The sequence below is a fragment of the Geospiza fortis genome, unplaced genomic scaffold, assembly GCF_000277835.1.
Source record: "Geospiza fortis unplaced genomic scaffold, GeoFor_1.0 scaffold31, whole genome shotgun sequence".
NCBI classification, from domain to species: Eukaryota; Metazoa; Chordata; class Aves; order Passeriformes; family Thraupidae; genus Geospiza; species Geospiza fortis.
The window spans coordinates 839714-863799 of NW_005054483.1; the positions used below are offsets into that span (position 1 = coordinate 839714).

General features: G+C 49.1%; 1 protein-coding gene across 1 annotated transcript; it reads right to left on the reverse strand.

Annotated features, from left to right (window-relative positions):
• Positions 1-750: 750 nt before the first annotated feature.
• GGT1 (gamma-glutamyltransferase 1) lies at positions 751-23652 on the reverse strand. The gene is made up of 14 exons (XM_005428428.2): positions 23543-23652; positions 12352-12513; positions 11216-11343; positions 10906-10995; positions 9748-9940; positions 8461-8618; positions 7500-7649; positions 6865-7001; positions 5467-5654; positions 4549-4676; positions 4145-4257; positions 3092-3209; positions 2879-2886; positions 751-1537 (listed from the first exon to the last, which is right to left on the reverse strand). Exons 2-14 carry the CDS (start codon positions 12507-12509, stop codon positions 1409-1411), a joined length of 1698 nt encoding a protein of 565 aa, XP_005428485.1. The 5' UTR covers positions 12510-12513; positions 23543-23652; the 3' UTR covers positions 751-1408.
• Positions 23653-24086: the final 434 nt, after the last annotated feature.

Genomic DNA, 24086 nt, shown 5'->3' on the forward strand with positions numbered 1-24086 from the left:
AAGCAGCACCACCAGTAAGAGCTCAGGGAAAGGAGCCAGAGCACACCCAGGACATGTTTGTTAAAAGCCAAATGATATAAGCAAACATGTATGTCAAAGTCATGACTCTGATTTAAGCATCATCTAGCTCTCACTTTCTTCTGTGAAATTGGGCTCTCTTCAACTCCAGACACTTCTAGGAAAGAGGCTGCATAACGCCTAGAACTTCAGACTTTCGTTTTCTTTTCTGTATTTTAAGGTTCTTACAAACTGACAGGAAGTTTCCACAAGCCAAATAGATGAGCTAACTTACTGCCACTTGTGTATCAAGGATTTCAAGAACAGCACTAGAGCATGACAACCCCTGGATCATTTGGGTTTGATCTTGGGCTAAGTTTATGTGGTGTGATGTATTGGTCCTGCACCAAACCCCCTCATGCAGGTACAAACACTCTCAGCTGCTCCATATCAGACAGGGATTTCTGAGAGCTCCTTACAAGTCTGGTTAATAGTAACTTACCTTTAAACAGGAGTAGCTGCAGTGTGTCCTTTTTTAGAAATTTCATTTCCCCAAAATGATATTTCACGCCTGCAGTATGACATCATAAAAAGCAAAGTGGAGAAAAACAAGCTTGTTTTGGATATGTAACTATTATTGCTTACTCATGACTTCATCAAAGCAGTGAAGAAAAAGCAAAAGTGTCAGAAGAGCTTCTTTCACACAGACTCTCACCGTCCCTTTTTGCAGCAACTGTGCAGGCAAGGAAAATGTGTGACTCCGTATTTATTTATTTTAGTTGTGCTCAGAGTAATACAGGTAGCATCTTCCCTTTAGACCTTCTCAACAGAAATATAAAAAAGTTTGAAGCCATTTTCCCATTTCCCCCCTCATCTCCAAAAATCAACTGGGTGAAATGCAGAAACATCTTTTGTTAACAGAGCGGTGAGTTTGGCTTATCCCAGTCTAGAGCTGGGTTTCCTGCTATGGCACAGACCTATTCGTTTGTAACTTAGAAAACCCAGCCCCAGAGTCCTGTAACTCCCACCTACTCAACAGGAAACAAATACCTTCTCTAGCAGTGACAGGGACATTCCTGGTAGCTGACACCGTGCAGGGGAAACGCTTCCTGCAGCTTGAGTGAGCAACTGGGCACCCAATCTGTCTTCGTGGGATGGAGAGGAGGCAGGGAACAAACTCTTCAAGGCAGAACAGACTCTTCAAGTAAGCACTGCACGTCCTGGTGGACGCGCCTGTCTTAGCAGACGGCTGTGGCATGAGGCACTTCGGTCATGGCTGTAGAGAACTGTCCCAGTTCCATCAACAGAATCACAGGTAAATGCGTTCTCTTTCCTGTGAGAAGTCCCTGAGTTGCAGATCTAAAGGATCTTCCCCCCAAACACACCTTGGTGTCACTAGAGCCGAGGCAGGTCAGTAGCCCGCAGGGAATCCCCCTTTGCGCGAGTCGGAGGCGGCGGCCCAGCCGCGCTCGGTCCGGAGGATGGCCTGGACCACCGCGCCGCCGCTCACCCGCGCCGTTCCGTGCCTCCTCTCAATGCCCTGCTGTGCACAGCTGGGTCAGCACATGGGGAAAATGCACCTGCTGCAGCCTGCAATGCACAGCTGGGTCAGCACACGGGGGAAATGCACCTGCTGAAGCCTGCAATGCACCTGCTGCACCTGCTGCAGCCTGCAATGCACAGCTGGGTCAGCACACGGGGAAAATGCACCTGCTGCAGCCTGCAATGCACCAGCTGTGTGAGCAAACTGCACCTGCTGCAGCCCTGCACCCTGCATCCCCCATAACCAGCCTGGCATTCAGGGCCTGTGTTGCACAGGGCTATGTGTTGTTCCTCCTCTTCCCTTTGCCTTCTGGGCTGCCCTACTTTTGAAGAAGTGGAATTGAGAATTTGATATGTGTGGTGCTCAGTGTGGGTTACCAATACTATTCTTGGTTACAGATATTCACACACTAACAGCCAGGACTGAGGGATCCTGTCTGGCAGCGGTGAAAAATACAGAACTTGTAGAGAGCAGGGCACCCTCCCCAGGGCTGGCAGATAGCACCTGCTGCAGCTCTGCAGTGCACAGCTGTGTGAGCAAACTGCACCTGCTGCAGCCCTGCACCCTGCATCCCCCATAACCAGCCTGGCATTCAGGGCCTGTGTTGCACAGGGCTATGTGTTGTTCCTCCTCTTCCCTTTGCCTTCTGGGCTGCCCTACTTTTGAAGAAGTGGAATTGAGAATTTGATATGTGTGGTGCTCAGTGTGGGTTACCAATACTATTCTTGGTTACAGATATTCACACACTAACAGCCAGGACTGATGGATCCTGTCTGGCAGCGGTGAAAAATACAGAACTTGTAGAGAGCAGGGCACCCTCCCCAGGGCTGGCAGATACCTCTGCTCTTACCTTCATAAGAAGCTTCTTAACAGAGGAACTTCTGCAGAGTTTGATCAAACTGCATTATGTAGGGCTGTTTTCCCAAATACAGAGGCACAGAGATATGAGATAGGTACAAAGAGGCAGAGGCATGACAGATGTACAAAGCCTGTGCCTGCCTCAGGCCTCTGGGGATGTGCAGGTGCTCAGGGTGAATGAGGATGCCAGCTCAGGTGAGTGGTCTGGAGGGCAAGGCAGACCTTGCCATCAGCTCTCCAGCTGACAGTGCTGTGCTGACATCTCTACTGTGAATATATTTTCTCAGGTCCCTCTGGGGATCTCCCCTTGCTAGCTCTGGGCCAGGCCTTCCAGACTCATCATGAGGCTGCACAACAGGACAAGAGCTCCCTGAGACTGACTGGATTTAGACTGCTGGCTGGTCTGGGCCCTGATGTGATTTGCTGCTTGGCAATTCCTTTGTGCCAAGCATCACTGCAAGCAGATGCTCAGTTTCAGACACAAGTCACTCTTCAATGCACTGGCTTCATATCTCTGTGACTGACACTGAGGGTGCACTTTGCACAGCTTACTGTGACCAGCACTAGACCTGTACCAGCTTTACTGCTGCTCACCTAGGAACATTTGGCCAAACCTGATGGTTTTCCACAGTGCTTGCCCTCCCAGCACCAGGGGCCCAGCTCATACAAGTTCATGTATGGCTCTGGTGAGACCAACCTCCTCTATTTGCTGCTCAAGCTCCGTGATGTTGGGAAACAGCTGATCGTGAATTCTGGGCTCCTCCACTGCTTTCTTCACATCATAACCAAACCAGATGGAATTCATGATTGTCTGTGAGAAGCAAAAAGCCCTAATGTTAATGACTGTGTTCAGAGGAGTCTGACCCTGGGAGGCACGCAGGCAGAGGTGCCTCAAGCATGCTCACAGGGCACACAAAAGGCACCATTTCTGGGTTATGTGGCTTTCAGTGGTTCTTCTCTTGGCTAAGCAAAACACAGGTACATTGCAGCTTGTATATGCTCAGGGGGATTCCCACACAAAGAAACCATGAGTGACTAAAATTAACACAGCAAAAGGATCAGATCCCTAAGCCATGGAGGCTGGATTTATGCTGCTGGAACCAACACACCTACAGCTTCCTGCTATTGTACAGCCAGTTCCACTGGGCCTGGCTCATCTCTGCAGCACGGAACTGCACGCTGGAGCTGCTGGGGAGTCAGAACACTCTCAGAGTCCAGGGCTTAGGGAATTGTTTGTTGTGGTTTTTACAGACTTCTCCTCTACCTCAGCCAAAAAGCCAGATCCAGCCCGGTGCTGCTGCCACAGCAGCTCACAGAGGCCCTGCCTGTCATGCCTGACACTGTGCCTGTGCTGAGTTCTTATTTAGCTTCTCTGTGGGACTTTGATCCAAAGCTCGGGATGTTGGATGGGAACAACTCGAAACTGGGTAAATAGGCTCATGGAGATGCAGAGAACAGAACTCAAAGCAAATCTTGTGCAAGCGGTAAGAAAAACTTGCCAGAGAAAACGTCACTAAAGGAGGCACTGGAGTCACAAAGGGAGGCAATTTAATAGCAGACCTTTTGTAGGCCTGGCAGGAGTTGGTGTTGGAGGTCTGACCCTCAGAATGCCAGGCAGGAACCTCCTTTTCAAGCCCCTGGCCCCCAGCAGGGAGCCAGAGCCATGATCCTGTCACAGGTGCAGACGGGAGTCCCCCCACACGCTGCCTCTCCCATTTTGCCCCATTTGCCCACACCCTCACGTACCAGCGCTGTTGCTGTAGTAATTTTTGTTCCTCCAGAAGCACCGACCACCATCCTCACCTGTTTCATTTTATCCACCAAAATGGAGGGGCACATAGAGGACATTGGCTGTTTACCTGTTGGGGACACAGAGGCAACACAGAGGCTCAGCTTTCTACCTGCAGCTCACAAACTTCCAGCTCTTACTCACATCTAAGCCCAGAGCCTCAGCATCCACGTTCCTGACTCAGCTCGTGTCCTGCTCAGTCCTTGGGGATCCCACCATCCCCTGCCCTCATCTCCTTCTTGACTCTCTCCCACCCCTGTCCCCTGCAGGTCCCAGGCCTGTGTCCCATGGCACAGATGTTGCAGTGTGACCATGCACAATGCAGCCAAAAGATCGGGTCAGAAATGCAGTTTACAGCTACCTGGAGCTATGAAATTTGCTGGAGAAGGAGGGATCCCAAATCCATTGATTATGTAAGGTGAGCTGAAGTCATCCATTTCATCATTAAATATGATTCCACTCACGTTGGATCGTACATCAGAGCCAAAGCTGGAGAAAAGAAATTGTCAAAGTCAGGTCAAGCCCACAGCAAATCTAAGCAGAGCTTCAGCTGAATTTACTGCAGTGTGAAACCTGGGATTTGATTGGAGTAAGGCTCCACTCCCTCCCATTGTAAAGGACTTTCTGTCACCCCTAGGGGCAAGGAAGCAGTTAATCCTGTGAGTACACAGCTACACACAGAGGAAAGGCAGCCCAGAGCCCCTCCACAGCTCCCCTGAGAGGATCCCATGGGGAAAACCGGCACAGCACCCCTGTACGACTACTGCCCCTTCCAGGTGGGCAGCACTGCACTCCATTCAGGGGCAGCACAGCTCCAAGGCTGGCACATTTGGGAATGACTGGGGGTTTGCTCAGATGTGTCAAGCTGGAGACATTTTCTATGGATAAAAATAAGCTTCACACCCTGGCTCCAGGCCATATGTGTGAACACAGCTCTTTCTGACAGCACTCACAGCCAAACACTGCGCTCCCAGGCCAGCTGTATTAGCTGAAATTCCTTCCAAAAGCCTGGGAAATCAGAACCAGCAGCAATAGCTCTGCTTATGAGAAGATCCAGATGCAGCCAATGTCGTGGTGGAGTTCAACAAGAGACAGGACATAAGCACTGAGAGAGGCCTCAGTGTTGAGCCCTGCCCTGCAGGCTCAGCAGAAGCGCCCATCCCCAGCCCTACTGACCCCTGCCCCGCCCCAGAGGTGACAGCTCAGAGGTGTTTGACACCCAGAACCAGCACTAGGAACATGGCAAAGGCCTACAGGGAAGGAATGTCTGAGCTCCTACTATTGGTTGATGGTGCTGGTGGCGGACACAGCACTGCCATCGTCAGCCACAATGGAGACGTGGGATGTACCGGCATTGTCTCCAGTGTAGTACACGGGCTCGTAGTACTCCACGGGGTGCGAGGTGCTGTCTGTGATCTTCCTCCGCAGATTATCCGCAAACAACTCGGACGTCATGTTCCTGATTGCCTGTCAGAGAAAGCCAGGGCAGTCACTCAGCACATTGAGACACGTACTCATCAGGCTGATATCCAATACTTAAAATCTCAGCAGTGAGGCTACAGTTTCCCCCCAAAGGTTTTCCTGTGGTGGTGTTCCCAGGGGTCCCAGGACAAGGGAAGAGAAGAGAATCTTGACTCCATGTTTCAGAAGGCTGATTTATTCTTTTATGATATATATTATATTAAAAGAAAATGATATATTAAACCTATACTAAAAGAATAGAAGAAAAGGATTCCATCAGAAGGTTAGCAAGGAAAGGAAAGGAATGATAACAAAAGCTCGTGACTCTCAGAGAGTCCGAGCCAGCTGTGATTGGCCTTTAATTAGAAACAACCAACATGGGCCAATCACAGATGCACCTGTTGCATTCCACAGCAGCAGATAATCATTGTTTACATTTCGTTTCTGAGGCTTCTCAGCTTCTCAGGAGAAAAAATCCTGGCAAAAGGATTTTTCATAAAATATCATGGCGACAATCTTCCTTCTTGGAAGATGGACACTGCAGCAAAAGATCATTTTAAGCTGTCGCAGGAGCAGCTGTTAAAGTCACCCCTTTGTGCAGAAGTTGATCAGCATCCATTATTGCAGTGCTATGGAGAGCTGCCTCCACACTGCTGTGAGGCAAGCAGGGCTACACTTGCTTCAGGGACAAGAGGAATGGGATGGGACAAGGACAGAGCAAGGTCTGACCAGAGCTCTGTGAGTTGAAAATTTGTGTTCATCAAACTGGGCTGGCTCAGAGTCTGCTGCTTGTTGCAGGCCCAGAAGTAAAACCCAAAGTGCAAAGTTTGGACAAGCAGTCTCATCCTTTCCCATCTGCTGCTCCATTTTACTACAGGCAAGACTCTGGTTAGAGAGCCACAAGGATGCTGGGAGTATAGTGAATAAGGCTTCAAACACTATAAAACCAGGCAGGGTTAGACCTAAATGTACTCCAGCTCTCCTGGTAAATTGAGAAGTTTGCTTTTCCTTCCAGCAGGAAGGATTTCCTCCATTTATAGTCCCCACAGCTCAGCCATGAGCCACACAGGACATCACTTTCTGACTCAGAGCTGTTTCAGTGCCTGTCACAGCCACTGGCACAGAGCATGCCTGACAAAGTGGAGTCACCCAAAAACTTTCAGCCACGCTCCAGTCAAGTTTGGTGTTGCAGAAAGAAAAGACTTTTGCCAGGTACCTCTGTAATGTTGACAAATTTTGGGTCTCCCAGCAGAGTCCTCTTGGCGTAGGCGAAGCGAAAGGCCTCCACGATGCGGTGGTAGGTCAGACCTTTCTCCTCCACGGTTTTGATGCTGGCAGCAGAGAAATTATATCCTGGCAAGAGAGCACAAACAGCTGTGAACACAAAGCACAGGGTCCATGGATTGCTAATGCACCTGTGTCAAATGTATAACCTCTAAACCCAGTCTCTACAGAGATGCAGTCACTGGACTGTCCTCATCTCCACATGGAGAGCTCAGGAGCTCTGATGGTTTTGAGCACTGTGGGAGTCACCAGCAGAATTTCTACTTGCAGAGGTGTTTTCCAAAGAAGCCCCAAGCACATGTTAGGTTCCACCCACGCAAGTATCAGGGAAGCTCCTCCATCAGGAAAATATTTTTCCTCTTGCACCTGTATTTCAGGTAGGAAGGCAACATCCCTGAGTTTACAGCAGAGGAGGAATGTTTCTGCACCTCTGATCTCTCCTGGGCTCTCAGACCTCTCACCTGCTGGAGGCCTATCAGGGAGGCCTTGCTCCCCCAAACAAGGTGATGCCTTTGGAGCTCTCCCAGTTCATGCTGCCCGTGGGGCACTGCTCTGTGGCACTCTCACCTTTCAATATGTTCAAAATGAGGGCCAGAACTGGGCCACTCAGGGGGGCACTGGGTGTGTAGAGGGTGAACTCCCCGAGTTTGATCTGTATGGGGTCCTCGATCACTGTGGCATTGTAGTCCCGCAGGTCTTCCAACGTGACAATTCCCCCTGGAAAGAGAAGGAAACTAGAGATGTGGGTTTATGTGATCACTGGTGGGAAGGGGAGGTCATATTCCACCACTATGAATCACAGCATGGACAAATCCAAAAAGTAACAAGGTGAGGAAAGCAAAGATGTGTGCCCAGGAGATTTACTCCTTGATAGATCCATCTCAGGCTCAGATAGTCTAAGCACAAAGTTGGGCTGATTTACAGCAGCTACAACTCTGGTGATCCATCTTTTTTTACACAGCACACCAGCAGTGTCAGGCTACAAAATGCCCTTAAGAATTCTGTTTACAGGAGGAAGATGCAGTTTTGGGTGCAGATGCTTTGTGGCACCCCACAGGTAGAATAATTTGAGTGTTCCGTTACCTTTCTTATCTGAAGGGGGAGAGAGTTAGTAATTATCCACCACAAATAAAGGCAGTGAATTACTCGCAGGAAGTTCACCAGGCTAGCCAGTGCTGGCTGGTGAGGATGGGATACTGCCACCATCTAGTGGTACCGAGGGATCAAACAGCTCAGAGTTCACAGGACCACCACGCATGTGACGTTTTAGGCTCAAACTCTGTGAACAGCCTGAGCTGCACAGACTTGGGAGGCTCTGTGGTACAGAAATGCACAGCAAACACTCTCCATTTCTGACTTTCAAACACATCTGTTAAAGTGCTTCTTTTGGGCGTCCTGTTGCCACAGATCTCAGAGGCAGCATTTCAGGGCTGACCTCTCCCAAGGCTTCTGCAGGTCCCTGGCTCCTCCCGGGGCTCTGAGCAGTGTGGTCACTCCTGCTGCTTGGGAAGGGTGTCCTGGTTCTCACCTGCATTGTGGATGTCAGCAATGATCTGCTTTGCCAGGCTTCCTGTGTAAAAGGCATCTGCTCCTTCATTGGCTATGGTGGCGTAGGTGTTGGCTAGTTTGGGCATCTTGATGGTTTCACCCTCTTGCAGGATTTTCCCTCCTTTGCAGAACACTTCACTAGCAGAGAAAGGAGAGGGAGAAGATCAGATATGAGGGACAAGTTCAGAACTATGTGTGTCTGTGGGAGCTGAACCAGCATGAGTGTTCATGCCAGGTGCTTCTTGGAGAGAAGGAAACTGCCTGAGCCATGGGCTCCTCAGATCTTGGCACTGGGGCACAAAATTGAGCAGTGCTTTCTGACCTGTAATTCCACATGCTCAGTGTGCTCCATGGAGCCTGCAGCAGGGATTTTCACCTCAGCACCACCCTCCCTGCCCACCCCAGGGGCCAACAAGTGCCTCAAGATGCACAGGAGGGGCCACAGTCCTTGAACTCAGCAGTGCAGTTCAGAGCACAGCCTATAAAACTACGAGGTTCAAAGCTTCCAGTAAATCCAGAAGTGTTTCAGCCCCTGTTTAATAGATCACTTTAAGGTAGATTGTTTCCTCTCTAGCTCCCTCATGATGGATCATGATTGTGCTGCTGTGGACCAGTCTGATGGAAGAACAGGAGACAGGCCAGGGTGTACATGACCAATTGGATAGGAAACAAACCTGCAGCTGGCAGAGATTTTAAAGAAAAGAGAGAATCAAGCATGATCTCCAGCAGGGCTGGACATAAACACTGTGGGTTTGACTGTAAGAAGTGAGGAGGATTTAAAACCCTCCATGCTCAAAGTCTTTGCCAGAGGTGGATGGTCAGAGGCACTGACCAGGAAGGCTGATTGTAGAGTAAGAGATGATCCAAATTCCCACTGCCTGGCAGCAGATGAGATGTTCAAGGAGACTGCAATTACTCCAAATGCAGGCAGGATCACCTTGGTGCACTCACAGCATGAGCAGAAGCAGGGATTCAGAAAGTCCATTGCCATTGGGCAGGCTGATCCCAGCACGTACTCTAATTCCACCTTGCTCAGACAAATGGGCTTCAGGAGTAGAATTTCTCCCCCTTTAAAGGTCAGAACTGAACATTCCCCATGATTTAGCACCTTTAGGTATCTGCAGTGACACCAGCAGGCACAGTGAGTGTGGTTACTGAGGGGATGCACCCTCCTCATGGACACTGCACTGCACAAACACAGGGACTTTGCAGACTGGATGCAGCCACCCCAAATTTCTCTGCATAGAACAGCAACTGCTCTACCTACCACAGCAAGGGATTGCTTTCAATTGCCTCCTCTTTTGATTTGATGGCTGCAGCAAGGCCTTTCCCAACAGGGAATCCTTCTCTTGCCAGCTTGATGCTGGGCAGAAACAGATCTTTCCATGCCAGTTTGCCATGCCGTTTGTGAGCCAGCTCATAGCCACGGATTTCTCCTGGAACAGCAATTGACATTCCTCCTGGAGCAGAAAAGGAATGTGTTTAGTCTCCCACAGCAAGAAAAGAAAGTGGTTGATGGAGCAGGAGGTAGGGCAGGCATCTCTGCCAGCCCTGGTTTTAGGCAGGGCTTGTGTGACCTGCTCAGCTTGTGAGAATTAACAGAATTGACAGAATAATTTGGTCTGACATTTGTGCCTATGTATTCTGAGCTGCTGAAACCCCTCTGTCCTCTTGCTGGTAACTCCAGTTTTGGGTCATTTCCCTCTGTAGGCTCTGTACCAGAGCAAAGCTGCCCAGAACACAGAAGCTGTCATGGGAGAGCACACAGACTGTGATGTACTTGAACCAAAAACCTTGTTGCAGCATTGTAGCTACAACTGGAACAGATTGATTCCACATCCCACAGTGATGTTGCAGTTTGCTTCCATCCCGTTTTCTCTTGCATCTCCTGGAAGTTCAACACACTGCTCAAACCCCCTCCAAGGTGCTGCTCCCTCTTGCTTAGAAGGGTGACCATGAAGAGAACTAGTTAGTATTTCTTTCTATTTCTTATTAGAAAATACTTTCCTGATAGAAAACTTCACTGGAGACCCCAAGCCTAATGGGGCTTGTGGTTGAAGCCACCACAACAAGTAATTTAGGGAGGAAACCTGAATTGACTAAACCAAAGATGATCCACACAAAGATTTATTCAAAGAGGTGGAAAGCAACGATGGCACATGTGGAACAGGTCATACTCAGTCCTTTGCATCCACCTGCTTTTTCATGAAGTGAAAAGCAGAAAGTGACGGGGTCCCTGACTAGTTTAAAGGGCATTGTTTTTAGCTTCTTGGTCAGGCCAGAGTTTGCAAATTGTGCAAGAGGATATTTCTAGGTGAGAAATCCTGTAGGTAGGCAAGAACCAACCATAAGAAATGTTCTCAATGCAGATGTGCTGATGCTGGAGCTCTGTGGTCCCCCCCAAGCAGTGAAACCTTTGCCATACCTTTCAGAGAGAGCTGTGTGTTGTTCCCAAACATGTCCACTGCTGCTTTTTTTGGAGCCACTTCTCTTGCATTAATGATTTCCACTTTTCCTTTAATGACAGAGCAAGGAAGATGATGTTTAGCTCTGGACTCAGCACACAGCCACGGTCTCTGCTGGAGGACTCTGACCAACGTGAGCCAGGTCCTTGGCAATTATTTTGAGGACATTCCCCCAGAGGCTGTGAGCATCATTCACCTTCTCTCAGGCAGGATAAATCACTTAGATAAAGTTGTCCAGCTGTTCCAGGTGTGTGTGGGCCTGTCCCTTACCTGTGCTGCTGTAGATGGTGAAGAAGAGGCCCCCTCCAATGCCCATGCTGTGAGCATTCATGAGTCCCACGCACAGCAGGGCTGCGATCGCGGCATCCACCGCTGACCCTCCTTGCTTGAGGATGTCCCTGTGCAGCAGAAGGGAAGGTGACATGTGACAGTGCCCCAGCTCCCTGTCAGCACTGCAGGACAGATTCTCTGAGGCACACCCAGCCTATGTGTTCCTCAGGAAGCGTTGAGCTTCTCTCACCAGAGAGAACAGACCCTTAGTGCTCAGTGTGCCCTCGTTAGAGACACATCCAAAGCAGCCTGAAAACAGCAAGATGTGACAGAGTACACGTGGGGACAGACATTCCACACACATTCATTACACTGTCATAAGAAATTACAGTTTTCTGAGGAGCCTTAAATCTGCAGCACTTGGGACTAGAACTGAAGGATATCTCAAGAAATGTTTTTTTAAAAGGAGCTAGAAAGAAAACTCCCATTCTCATTGTTAATGGATCCAAGGAATCTTTGCCTGCTGTGTAGTCTGTGAGCAGCTGCAGTAAAGCTGGTCAAGCATGGTAAAAGCCTGGGGTTTATTAGGATCTCCTCTTTCTCCAGGGAGAAAGGGATTGATTATCCATGCTGGGCAACTGCAGGGATTGCACCTGAACACTGGGGAAGCAGCAGTTGTGTCTCATGGCAGAGCTGTCAGAGCCAATGAGAGGCAGGGCACGGTGAGTGGGTTGTCACAGACATCTTTTATGAAAAATCCTTTCATTGGGATTTTTTCTCCCAAGAAGCTGAGAAGCCTCAGAGGAAAAGAAAAACAATGATTATCTGCTGCTGTGGAATGCAACAGGTGCATCTTTGATTGGTCCATGTGAGTTGTTTCTACTTGTTGACCAATTACAGGTCCAGCTGTGTTGGGACTCTGCTCAGTCACAAGATTTTATTATCATTCCATTTTTCCTTTTCCAAGCCTTCTGATGAAATCCTTTCTTCTATTCTTTAGTATAGTTTTAATATATCATTTTCTTTTAATATAATAGATATCATAAAGTAATCAATCAGCCTTCTGAGACACAGAGCCAAGATTCTCATCTCCCCCCTCGTGCTGGGACCCCAGTGAGCACCCCCCCAGTGGGTACCTGCCAATGATGGAGCAGGGCCCCGCGTCGGTGGCCACGGCCGCCCTCCTGTAGGTGTGGGTGTCCCCTGAGCGCAGCCCAAAGAACAGCCCCAGGAACAGCACCAGCCCCAGCAGGGCCACAGCCACCACTGCCACCACCACACAGCGTGTCTTCATCTTCCTGTGGAAAGAGACAGGATGGTCAGGCCTGCTGCCACCCCCTTTCCTATCCTCAAACCATCACCCGGGTAAGAGCAGGCAGGAAACTGCACAGAAACCTCCTGATGCAGAGGTGAGAAGGGAAATCCAAGGAGCAGAACACAATTGCTGTTAGTCATGGCTGACATCATCTTCAGGACAAAAAAAAAATTAAAATTTAAAAAATACAACTTCACATAATCTGCTTTTAAATGCCATGTCTGTGGAGGAGTCTCTGTCTGGAAGGTTGCCAGGACCAAGTGCAAAACACATCTAGGTCATTAGGAATCAACCTTGGATGAAGCTACAGTGTGAGCACAGCACCCATTCCTGCCTGGGCCCTTGGCCAGAGCACCTTCCCAACGAGCCCAGCACCCCCAGAGGGCCATGGCCAGGGCTCAGGTCCCCACGTGTGCCCGTCCTGCACTCAGCTGCTCATCTGAGAGTGAGCACAGAGCACCAAGGAGCTCCCTGGGTACACACAGGGATGAGTGCAGAGCTACTGAGGGGATGGACAGTCACTGCCACCCTGCTGGGACAGGCACTTCAGCAAATACAGCTTCAACAGCTACTCTTTGACCCATTTTCTTTTCCATTACAAGGCCATTCCAGCAAAATAGACCTAATTAATCATATTGCCTTCAGAGACCACCTCCCCCCTTTGTACTGCAGCTCTGGGTTTTTACCACAACTTCAGCACAACAGCCAAGATGTCCTTTACCTTACCAGAGCATCTGCCATCCTCAGAGAAAAGCCAGTCCATGGAACTGTGGTGAAGAACAGATGCACCAACCCCAGTGTGGGTGCCCAGCAGCCCAGGGCAGAGTGAGCTCAGCAGGCAGAGCAGCCCTCAGTGCCCTGCAGCAGCCACACTCAGGATCAGGCAGCAGTGAGTGTGCCAGCTCTGAGCTAACTAAAGGAAACAGGCCAGGCCAGCCAAACCAAAACTTTTCTTAGAGGGGGGTGATTAGCAAGCACCCCCCCCAGCCTCACCCCCTGCCTTAAACCAGGGGATTTGGGCACATTTGCTGTCCAAGCCCTGTGTCTGTGAGTCTCAGCCTGAGCAATAAAGATGCCCATCTCCATCCAGGTAAAGCAGCTGTAAATCTTCTGTATGTGCTGCTCTGTAAACAAGTGTCAGCTGAGGGTAGTAAAAGGAAATGGATGAAACCTCTTTCCAGGTTCTAGAACTTAATTTACACTCAACCACTTTTAAAAGAGACCAGTGGTGTATTTGCAGAGCAATGACTGTGCAGGGAAACAGAGAAGCCATTATGTCCCCAACAATAGCTCACACACAGCCTCAGAGTTTAAAGACAGTTTTGTTTGTTGGCAGAGATATTTCAGCTTCAGCACTGGCAGTCTCCTCCAAGCTACACAAGAAATGCCATGGGATCTTTTATCTGTGCCCCAGCTCAGCAGAAGGTACTTTGTTTGGTCTGAAGGCTGCTCTGTGCTGGGCTGTCCTTCAAGCCTGGGCTCACTCAAGCCCCGTGGTGCTGAGTTAACCCCTGGGCTCCTGGCTGCAGCTCTTCTCACTCTGCCTGTCCCACTGCTGGGCCCCTGCACAGCTTTACTGCCTCATCAGGGAAGTGACTCTGACAGCAGGAGAGAAGGGGAAGTTTCGGGTGCTGCCTCTGCTCTCACCTCCTCCCTGGGATGGGATCACACCTGTGAGCATCCCATAGGCCCAGAAGAGCTCCATGCTGTGTCCTGCTGCCCACTGAGTGCACACACCTTGCAAAGGGCCCTCCAGCCAGCTTCATGTGAGCCAGGCACAGCTCCTGGCCTGCCAGGCATGAGGATAAGACCTGCCCCACGGGGCAGCAACACACACACAGGGGCTGCCCTGCAGAGCCACTGACCCTGCTGCGCCACCTGGGCCTCCGTAACTCCAGGGAATGCTCTTAAGGGAGGTGTGTCTGTGCAATCTGGCACACTGATCCTGCCCAGGAAGCAGCAGATGGATGAGCTCCAGATCTGCAGATTTCTCTTCTCCAGCAATGAGCAGAGAGCAAACCCAGCTGGGGATAATCCTCTCCCCTCTGCAGCCAGCTCAGCTCCCATGAGCTCCTCAGCCCATCCCAGGCCTGACCCCAGAGGGAAGCACAGCCCTCACTGCCTTCCCAACCAGGGCACAGCAGAGCCAAATGTGTGCTTGGTTTGATGTACAGAAATCAGGAGAAGGATCAGGAGCCTGCAGACACCCACTGCTAACCCACCTTTCCATGCTCCCTGCGCCCTGGGCAGGCACACTGCAGGAATTTGGAGCAATGCTCTGTTTGAACCTTGGAGTTGAGTCCCCATTATGATTTATGAATGGCAGTGGAGCAGCAGCTGCAGCCACCCCCTGAGCAGGCTCCCCAGTCTGCTGAGCTGGCTTTAACCTCCCATCCCTGGCAAATCCAGCTGTTTGGAAGCTGGCTTCAGTCACAGAGTGCTTTGGCAGCAGCAAAAGGTCTCCAGGAGACAGGGGCTATAAAGCAATTAAAAGCAATACAATTATTTCTCGTGTGTTAAAGGTCCACCAGCCACTCTTAGCCATGGAATTTAAAAAGTAGCCTGCTTGCCTTCCTTGCATTAGGAGAGGGGGAGGACCAGCAAGCAGCAGGGCTGTGCTTGTACCAGCAGCCCCACTGATGTGCCACAACATGCACAACCTTATTTAAACATGACACTGGGCTTGAATTCAAAGTACCCCAGTGCAACAGGGGGTTGCTAGTTAGTGTCAGGCAGGAGATGCAGGGTCTGACATCCCTGCCAAGAGGGCTGGGGTGTTCTGTAGAGATGAGGAATCTGCCGTGGTCAGGGAAAGTGCCAGGAGAATTGGAAGAGGAGAAGGAGATGTGGGGAGAGAGCAGTGGGGAGAGAACAGTGGGGAGAGAACAGTGGGATACCAGGGGATGACAAAGGATCCCAGGCATGATCAGGCACTGCTTTGTTCCCAAATGAAGTAGTAAACGAAGCATCCACTGACGACACCTAAAACTTTAACCACAAACTCAATCCCAACAGGTTTCTGCTTTAAACCCATCTTGCAAGAGCTTCACAGCCCTGCACCCATCCTGAGAGCTCCCTGTGCTCCCACTCACAGCCAGCAGCCACCACTGGGCTGATATCTTTGTGATCTCCTCCCCTCCTTTCCCCAGGCAGCACAAGAAATGCAAGGGGAGCTTGGACACCTGGACTCTTGTCACAGGACACGGGCCATGCTCTTGTGACACATCACAAACGATGACATTCCATCAGGAGATGTTTTAATTGAGCTCTTACACAGTCTGCAGCTCCACCAGTGGGAAGGGAACTACAGCAGAGGTTCAGCCAAGCCGTGAAGAAGCCCAAAGAGGCTCCCAAGCTCAGACCCAGGCACTGCTCCCACCTGAAGCAGGAGGACAAAGCAGCCCCTGGAGAAACACAGCAACTCCATGCAGCCCAGTTAAAGCCTTCCTCACGGACAGTGCCTCCGGGCTGGTTCCTGCCCAGGGGCCAGCAGCCCCTCTTGGTTAACGCCAGCATTGCAGACTTTGTGACACACATCAGCTTGCAGGAAAAAGGCCTCAGTGGGGATCAGTGGTCCCTGCTGATTGCTGAGATAATCAGCATTGGAAAGAGCTGGGCACTGAGTCTGTGAGTGAAGGGGCTGCTGAGCTGGGCCCAGGTGCTGCTCAGGAGAGCTCCTGTGACTCAAAGAGAGCTCTTGTGGTCACAGTTTGTGACTCCTCCACAGGCACAGGCTTTGCTGAAGCCCCATGGCATGGATTATTCTGCCCAATGTAGATCAAGCTCTGAGTTGACTGAGAGAGAGACAATAATTTCCTCTTGAAGCAACTTTTTCCTCAAAAATCCCTCATCTCTCCCTGCAGAAATTTTAGCATCAAATCCAACATTTTTTATTTTAAGACACTTCAGCATAAACTATGAAGTGAAAAATAAAAGACAGAAAGGTGGAATAAAGACAGAATTCCCCATTTCCCATGGTTTTCACAGTGTTTCCTAGTTGAGGACCTCCCAGAAACCCACAACTGGCAAACTCCATCTCAAAAGCACAAGTTATTAAAGTAGTACAGAATGAGTTTTTATAAACCCATTAAAAACATTATTGTTATGGCCACTCCCAATTTAAAGTCAAAACGCTTCATCAAAATAGCTCAGTTCTCCCAAGTGTTGCAAAAGATGTTTTCAGGTGCTCTTTTGCCATTAAACTGGAAGTTGTTTACTAGACCTGAACTCATTCAGACTGGTTAGTCTGGTCCCTTCATTCTCTTTTGGCAAGCTTTCATCTGCTTCCTAAAAAAGTCCCATTTTTACACATTCTGTTGCATAATAAAACCCACACAGCAATTTCAGGCTGAGGGGAATGGCTCAATGAAGGTCATTCCTGTTTCCCCCTTACCTCTCAAGAGTATTTGCAAGTTGATCCTGTCCTTTTGCACAGACCTGTGTGTACTCACCTCCTCTGAATGTCCTTTTAAAGGAAGTGAACCCTTTTCTAGGGGCAAAACATCCTTGTAGGAGTAGCAGTAACCACTTATCTTCCTTAAAAAGCTCTCCAAAACTTGTATTTGGTATTTGTACTGCCCTGCTCACAGAGATGAACCCACTGAAACTCATTATGTTCGAATTCACAGTACCAGAGGAATGCAGAAGTAATCATTGACTAGGTGAAGAGTCAAGAACCCACACCTCTCAAAATGCATATTTTAGGATCCAGGAAGATTGTTTATCAACAGCAGAATCGTTCTGTGCTCCTGGATTTGGTGACTGTGTGGTACAAATATTTTTTCCTCACCTCTTTGCTAGCTCTGAAGCTCTGATTAAGCAAGTGAGCAAATACAATGGACTGAAGTTGCACCAGGGAAGGTTTAGATTGGATGTTGGGAAAAAAATTCTTCACTGAAATGGTGGTCTGGCTGCCCCAGAAAGTTGTGGGGTAACCACCTCTGGAAGGATTTAAAAAACTTTAGATATGACACTTGGGGACATGGATTGGTGGTGATTTGGCAGTGCTGGGTTAATGGTTGGGCTCAATGATCTTAAAGGCCTTTTCCAACCTAAATGGTTCTGTGATTCTAAACACATGGTGTCTCCCCATGGCCAGGCACCCTCACACCACTCCTGCCTACACCCCTGTGTTCACACAGACTGGATTTGGTGTCTGTCCCTTCAGCTCAAACCCAGGCACTGCCAGATTGAGCTGTGACCACACTTGGTGGCAGTAACCCGTGTGCAAGGGTGGCAGGGCCCCTGCTCAGCTCCCAGAGCTGCCCCTCAGCCAGCACAGCCACCTCCAGCTGGCATCACATCCGTGCTCCAGCTGCAAGGAGAAGGGGCAATGCCTGTTCTGCTCGGCCTGCTGCCACTGCAGCACCCTCTGGCAGGCAAGATGGCAGAGCAGGAAGGCAGGGATGAAGAAACCTGCCCTGCATCACTAAATCTCACTGAGGGTTTAAGCAACAATCCTCCATGTCTGCTTGTGCCAAGTCTGGAGGCACAGCTGCAGCTCCAAGGCTGCAGCTCCAAGGTTGCAGCTCCAAGGTTGGAGCTCCAAGGTTGCAGCTCCAAGGCTGCAGCTCCAAGGTTGCAGCTCCAAGGTTGGAGCTCCTGAACTGCAGCACAAAACCCAGACTGAGGGAAGGAGCTGCACAAGCTGTCCTTGGATTTATGGGCTCAGCTGCTAAAACTTAGGCCACTGTGTTTGTCCATGGCTTGCCAGACACCCCAGATCCTCCCTTGAGCACAAGCTCAGTGCCCATCCAGAAATGCTGAATGCCCAACCAGAATGTAACACAAGCAAGTCACAGCTTGCCTGGAACTCGGGCACACTGAGGATCCAAGCCCACATGTCTTCTGGCCAGAAGGCTCTCTGCAAACCCAGGATGAAGCAAAGTCTGCCTGGATGGCATTCAGCACAGAGATGCTGTCTCTGGACTCGCAGGGGTCAGGAAAGAGGTGAATGCCTCAACTCCAGACCAGCCCAGTCCCCCTGCCCCACTCCAACCTTTGATACCCCACATCTCCCCTTGCTGCACAAGGACAGGAGCTCTGCTACACCGACTCATTAACAAAGTTTGGCCAAGTTCCAAGATTAAAAGCTTTAGGGTGATATTTTCCCTGCCTAAAAATACATCATCTTTTCTATAATAGCCACAAAATGGAGTTCTGTTTAACATTTACATGTGGAAAAATCAGTACTAAAAAATAGGAGCATTTCAGCTCTGAGATATTTGGAAGGAATATAGCCTGTGCCCATTTTTCAAAGGTGACTTTCAAATACTCCTTTCAAGACATTGTATGAAGAGAACAGGCCCCTTCAGTTATATTGCTATTATCCAAGGGGTCTTGAGCAAAAAATGGGAGCTTTCTGGAAAGTAGATACTGGCACAGAAAGTACTCTGCAGGCTCAGAAGGATTTGATGTATCTGCTGTTCCTACCAGCCAGTCTAAGCTACACTTTCAGAGTCCAGGCCACATTCAGCTGTTCACACACATCCCTCTCACTGTGTCTGATTTATTGATGTGAAACTCATGATGCTCCACAGAAAAGATTGTGACAGGAGCACCCAGCTATCCTCCGAAAAAGCAGACAGCGTGGAAAGGTGTCTGGTCTCTGCCCCAAACAAATCAACCTGCACTTTTAGCCTGTCACATCTTTAATATTAACAGGGGAATTTAAGATGCAGTCTACTGAGCAGAACCCTTTTCTTTATTTATTGACCCTGTAGGCATCAGGTACCAGGTGTTATTCTTAATATTTCCATAGTTCTAAAGTTGCTACATCCCTGAAGTGGGTCTAGGTCAGACAAGAGTCTCACATTTGTCTCAGAGGGTGCAAGGGGACAAGGAAAGGCTGTAAGAAAGCCCAGTTCTAAATCATATTTATCCCACTGTAATATTTCACCCCCATAGTGGAAAGGCAGGGCTTATATCAGTGACCCAACAAAATGAAGCAAATTCTGTCCTTCTCCAAGGACAATGCAGTGCCATGTTCTTACCAGCACAGAGCTGGAACAAGTTGGATGCTCCTCAGCAAGTTACTCTTTCACTTATGCACAAGTGGAGTTGAAGATGGGGTCAGAGAAAGTTGTGAAACCTGAAGTTAGTGCCTGCAGTTCCAAAGGTGAGCTGTGCTGTGCACAGCCACCTTATTTCAGCTGTACACAATATTTGGCAGCTATCAAGTGTCTCTGTCTAGGCACTAATTTAATAGAGAGCCCTGTTATAACTCAGCCTTTCATGTTTCAAGCTGCAAAGCCACACCTCAAGCAGTAAAGCCATGTTTAATGCAGGTGCATTGCTGACTTGCTTTTCTCAACCCATTACAAAAAAAAGGAAAAAAAATCTCCAGCGGAACTTGCCACCTCCTTCCAAGTGATCACCTTCGTGGCATGGTCACCTTTAATTTCCCAAAACTTAGCATGTGCTGTTACATTGAAACTTGAGCAACACAGGAGTGCATCTTTCAACACATGAAGCAATGCCTTCATAGCTCTTGTCACAGAGCTTGCAGACTCTGAAAAGCATCAGGCAACCCGAGGCACTTCTGGGGAATTTTTCTTTTTGTTTCTTTCCCCCCACCCTTGTTGATTTTTTCTGTAGGAATTTCATGAAGCAACCCCAGCAATGACTCACAAAGCACAGACCAGGTCAACAGTTTAGACTCCTACTTTTTATGGCAGAGCAAGCAACCCAAAGCCTCCATTTCCCAATGGTTTAACATCCCAATGCAATATTGGGATAGATGCTGTTACAAGATTTTGTACCTCTTGGTGCAGGTTAGCTATTTTTCCCATGAGGAAATCTTTCCCTTCTAACAGGGCAGTGTTGCAATCCAATACTGCCTGAACATGAGCATCAAAAATAGCACCTTGAGTGCCCCTAACACAGAGCTGTTAATAAGCACATGAGGCTTCTTCCTACTAAATAACAGTTCCCTTTTTGACCTCTTACTCTACTCTTCCATGTGGAAGCTGACTGCCAGCTGTATGGGCAGCAGACAATTCTAATTTAGGCTAAACATGACCCAGGAAACACTGATTCAAAAAAGAGATCACAGCTGAAAAAGCCCTGGAAAAGTCACCAGGGGAGACTTAGAGAAAAGGTACTTTAAGAATGGAAAACATGCCTAGTGTGCAAAAGGTTGAGTTGACTAAGAGCAGGGACACAAAAGTTGCCTTACAGAGCTGAAAATAAACAAGCAGGTGTTTGTCCACAGCCCAAGCACCTCCTTCCCCTCCAGTGAGAGTTCCTTTCACTGGAACTCACCTGCTGAAATGGAGCCACCCACTAAACCCCACGCTTTCATTTTAGTGACCTGTTTCCCCATTATCACCCACAGGTGCACACTTTTCCCTGGGACAAAGGTAAGCAGGGGAAGATAACTGGTAAACAGGGAGGTTTATTAACCTTTTCTTGGCAGCCCCACTGGTTAACCAGTTCTGGTTATATCCTTCTAACCCAGAGGCAGCTGCAGCAGCACTGCTGGGACAGAGCTGTGTGAACCACTGGGGCTCCTCAGTGCTTGGAGGTTGCTGTTGCAGAAGAAGCCCTTCTGCTTCTCCCTTCCACAAAAGGGTGGCTGTCCTCTGCCCAAAGTTCTGCCTTCTTTTCTCATTTTTCCTCAATCTTTCTGCTGTCTCAACTCAATCTTACTCATTAATTTTATGTCAACCTCTGCAGTTTCCAAAACCTACATCAATCTGTACCATTTATCTAGCAGCTTTATAAAGGCCTTTAATCTTTGCAAAGCCTTTCTGCCAGGCCACCAAAGGGACTGCAGAAATGTGTTCTTGCAGCTGACAGAGCTGCAGAAATGTGTTCTTGCAGCTGACAGAGCTGCCTTTCCCCCAGCAGCCAGCAATGAGCTCAGCAGCACAGTCCCACACAGCTTCCCCTCAACCTCAGCATCCCCAAATAAAAAGTGACAGGGCTGGTGGAGACAGGGAAAGAAGAAAACCTAAACTGGTGAAGGGAAAAACAGAGAAAGTGGGGATGAAGGGGGACAAAATAAATTGAGATAAGAGGACAAAAAAAGGTGAAAGAACAGGAAAAGGAGAAACTGAAGGGCAAAAAGTGAACTATGCCCTCTCTCTCTAGGCTAGAGGTTGTCCCCAGTCTCGCCTGACTGCTGCACTTGGACGTGTCCTGCACATGCACATTGAAACTCTCAGATCACAGATGGAGTTTAGACTTTCTTGGTGCTCTGCAGAAAGGTTTGTGTAATTTTTATGTAAGGTTTATGTAATGTTATACCTGCCATGGCAGATAACTGTGTGTTTTATAGACTGTAGAGCATCTGGATGGATGGGTGAGGGCACCAAAACCCCTGGATTCCAGTTATAATAAATGAACTCAAGACTGAATTCACTGAAGAGGTTTCAGAGACTTCAGCTGAAGTTGGAAAAGAGCTGTTTCCAACAGAAAAAACCTTGTAGCTACCTGCTTAAATTCACCTGCAAAGCCACACCTTGTTTTTGCTAAATCAAGACTCTACAGGTAGGTGAATACCTTAATGACCATAGAGCTGGTTTGAATGGCTTTGCCTCTCCTGATCTCCCTCCTGTTTGCTGTGGACACCTGGATCTGGAAATGCAGCCCAGGACTGGGAGCTTGAGAGAAAAAGCCCTCTGGTCCTGGGGAGCCCACCTTGACATGTTAGAGGGATCCAGCCAAGAGCAGGAGCAGGTCTTTGTTTTCTAAACACACATAGGAGAGAGCCATTCTTTTGGTCTGGTAATGAGCAGAGAGCGTCCCAGGTGCTGTTCTGGTCCTTCATGAGTCTAAACATTCATTTGCCTGGGCAGAATCTGCTCATTTTCATACAAATACAGTTGCCCTTGATAGTTCTTTGCAACAGATTTTTTTTTTCTCACAAAGAATTAAATGTGAACTGCTTGATTTATATCAGAGTATTCCTTCTTCCTTCATGGGCCAGTTTCCACACACAGAAATGATGCCCTGACCTGGGCTCCACGGAGTGCTCTGCCTGCTCTGCACCAGGAGCTCTGCTCTCTCCCACAGCATTGCCCTTCCACCCTGCTTCTGCATCACACCCTCAGCATCATCCCTCTGTCCCTGCAGCTCTTCTGGTTCTGCACCTGCCTCCTGGCCTTTCCCCCAGGTACCAGGTAAGAAACCTGCCAGTGCTTGACCTCCCACACCAACAGGGCTTGCATTTGTCAGGAAGCACAGAATGATATGGAAAGAAGAGGGATCCAAGATCTATGGATTTCAGCCACTTCTTAGACCTTGATTCCTGATGAGCACCACCTGCCAGAGGGACATTGAGTGAAGAAAGAATTTCTCATCTTTAGGGACCCCATGAAATCTGCCTTCCCATGTTTGTGTAGCTCTGACCTCTCTGGTCATTTTGGGAGCCTTTCCTGCATCAGCTTGCCAAAACAGCACTTCTCTTATCAGCAATCCTTGTCACTTATGCCACCTGCAAAACCTGACACGGAGGCAAATGACCCTGCACCAACCTTTCCATAGACCTTTATAACCCAAAAAGGAGCAGAGACCAGCATCAGCTTGGGTGGTGGATAGTACCTTCAAAGGGTTGGATGGGCCATGCAGAGGTGAAGTGTCTTCCCCAGTGATGGGATTGAGATCCCAGCTCACCAGACTTCCAGGTCCTTGCTCTTATCTCAGCCTGTCAGAAGCCCCAGTCCTTGAAGCCAGCAGTCCATGTGCTGCTGACCCTGCCCAGCCACAGCAGCTCCCCTGTAGGGTGGCTCAGCAGCTGCTCAGGGAGCTTGGACAGAGACCCTGCTGCCTTTGCTAACTGAGCCAAGCCAAAAGCAACGCAGCAGATCAGGTCCTGTCCATCCTTGCAAGAGACAAACACTTGCTCTTCAAACCTGAGCCTGCAGGCTTGTGAAACAAAGGCAGCCTTTAATGAAATAGGATTAACGAGCTGGAAAGGTACGCAATAAAGGGAAAGAAACAACTCCTCTATTTCACACCCCAATCCAACCAATATGGAGATGCCAAGATAAAATCGGCTGCTTACTCACTACTTTAAAGGCTCTGCAGTTCACCTTCAGCCAGTGACACCAAAGGAAGGCTCTTCTGCCTGGTTCTCTTGCCCCTTATTCCTCAAGAGTTCCCAGGAGCGGAGACTCCAAAAACAGGACCGGTCACACAGAGCTGAGTGGCAGCAAGGCTTCATGTATGGGAGTGGTCAGGAGGGGAGGGTGATGTAATGAAGCCCTATCTTTGAGCAGTAAAGGCATGCCACCCTTCCCCCTCCCTGTCCCTGAAGAATTGCTGGCTCGCAGGGCAAGATGAGAACAGAGTGGTCCAGCGCTTTCCGTGCTGTTCTTTCTCACGGTAAAGGGAACAGTGCACAGGGTGGGGAGCAAAGATCAGACTTGAATGGAGACAATACTTTGATATTAGGTAGTCCCAGGAGTGAATCTGTACTGGCAGAGTTGTTTCTTTTCTTCATGCATCAAACAATTCTCTGCCAAGCTGCTGGTTTTCCCTGGCACAAGTCCTGACAGGGAGGACATTGTCTGGATTAGAGCACTGGTGACCCCATACCCATCCTGACAGAGA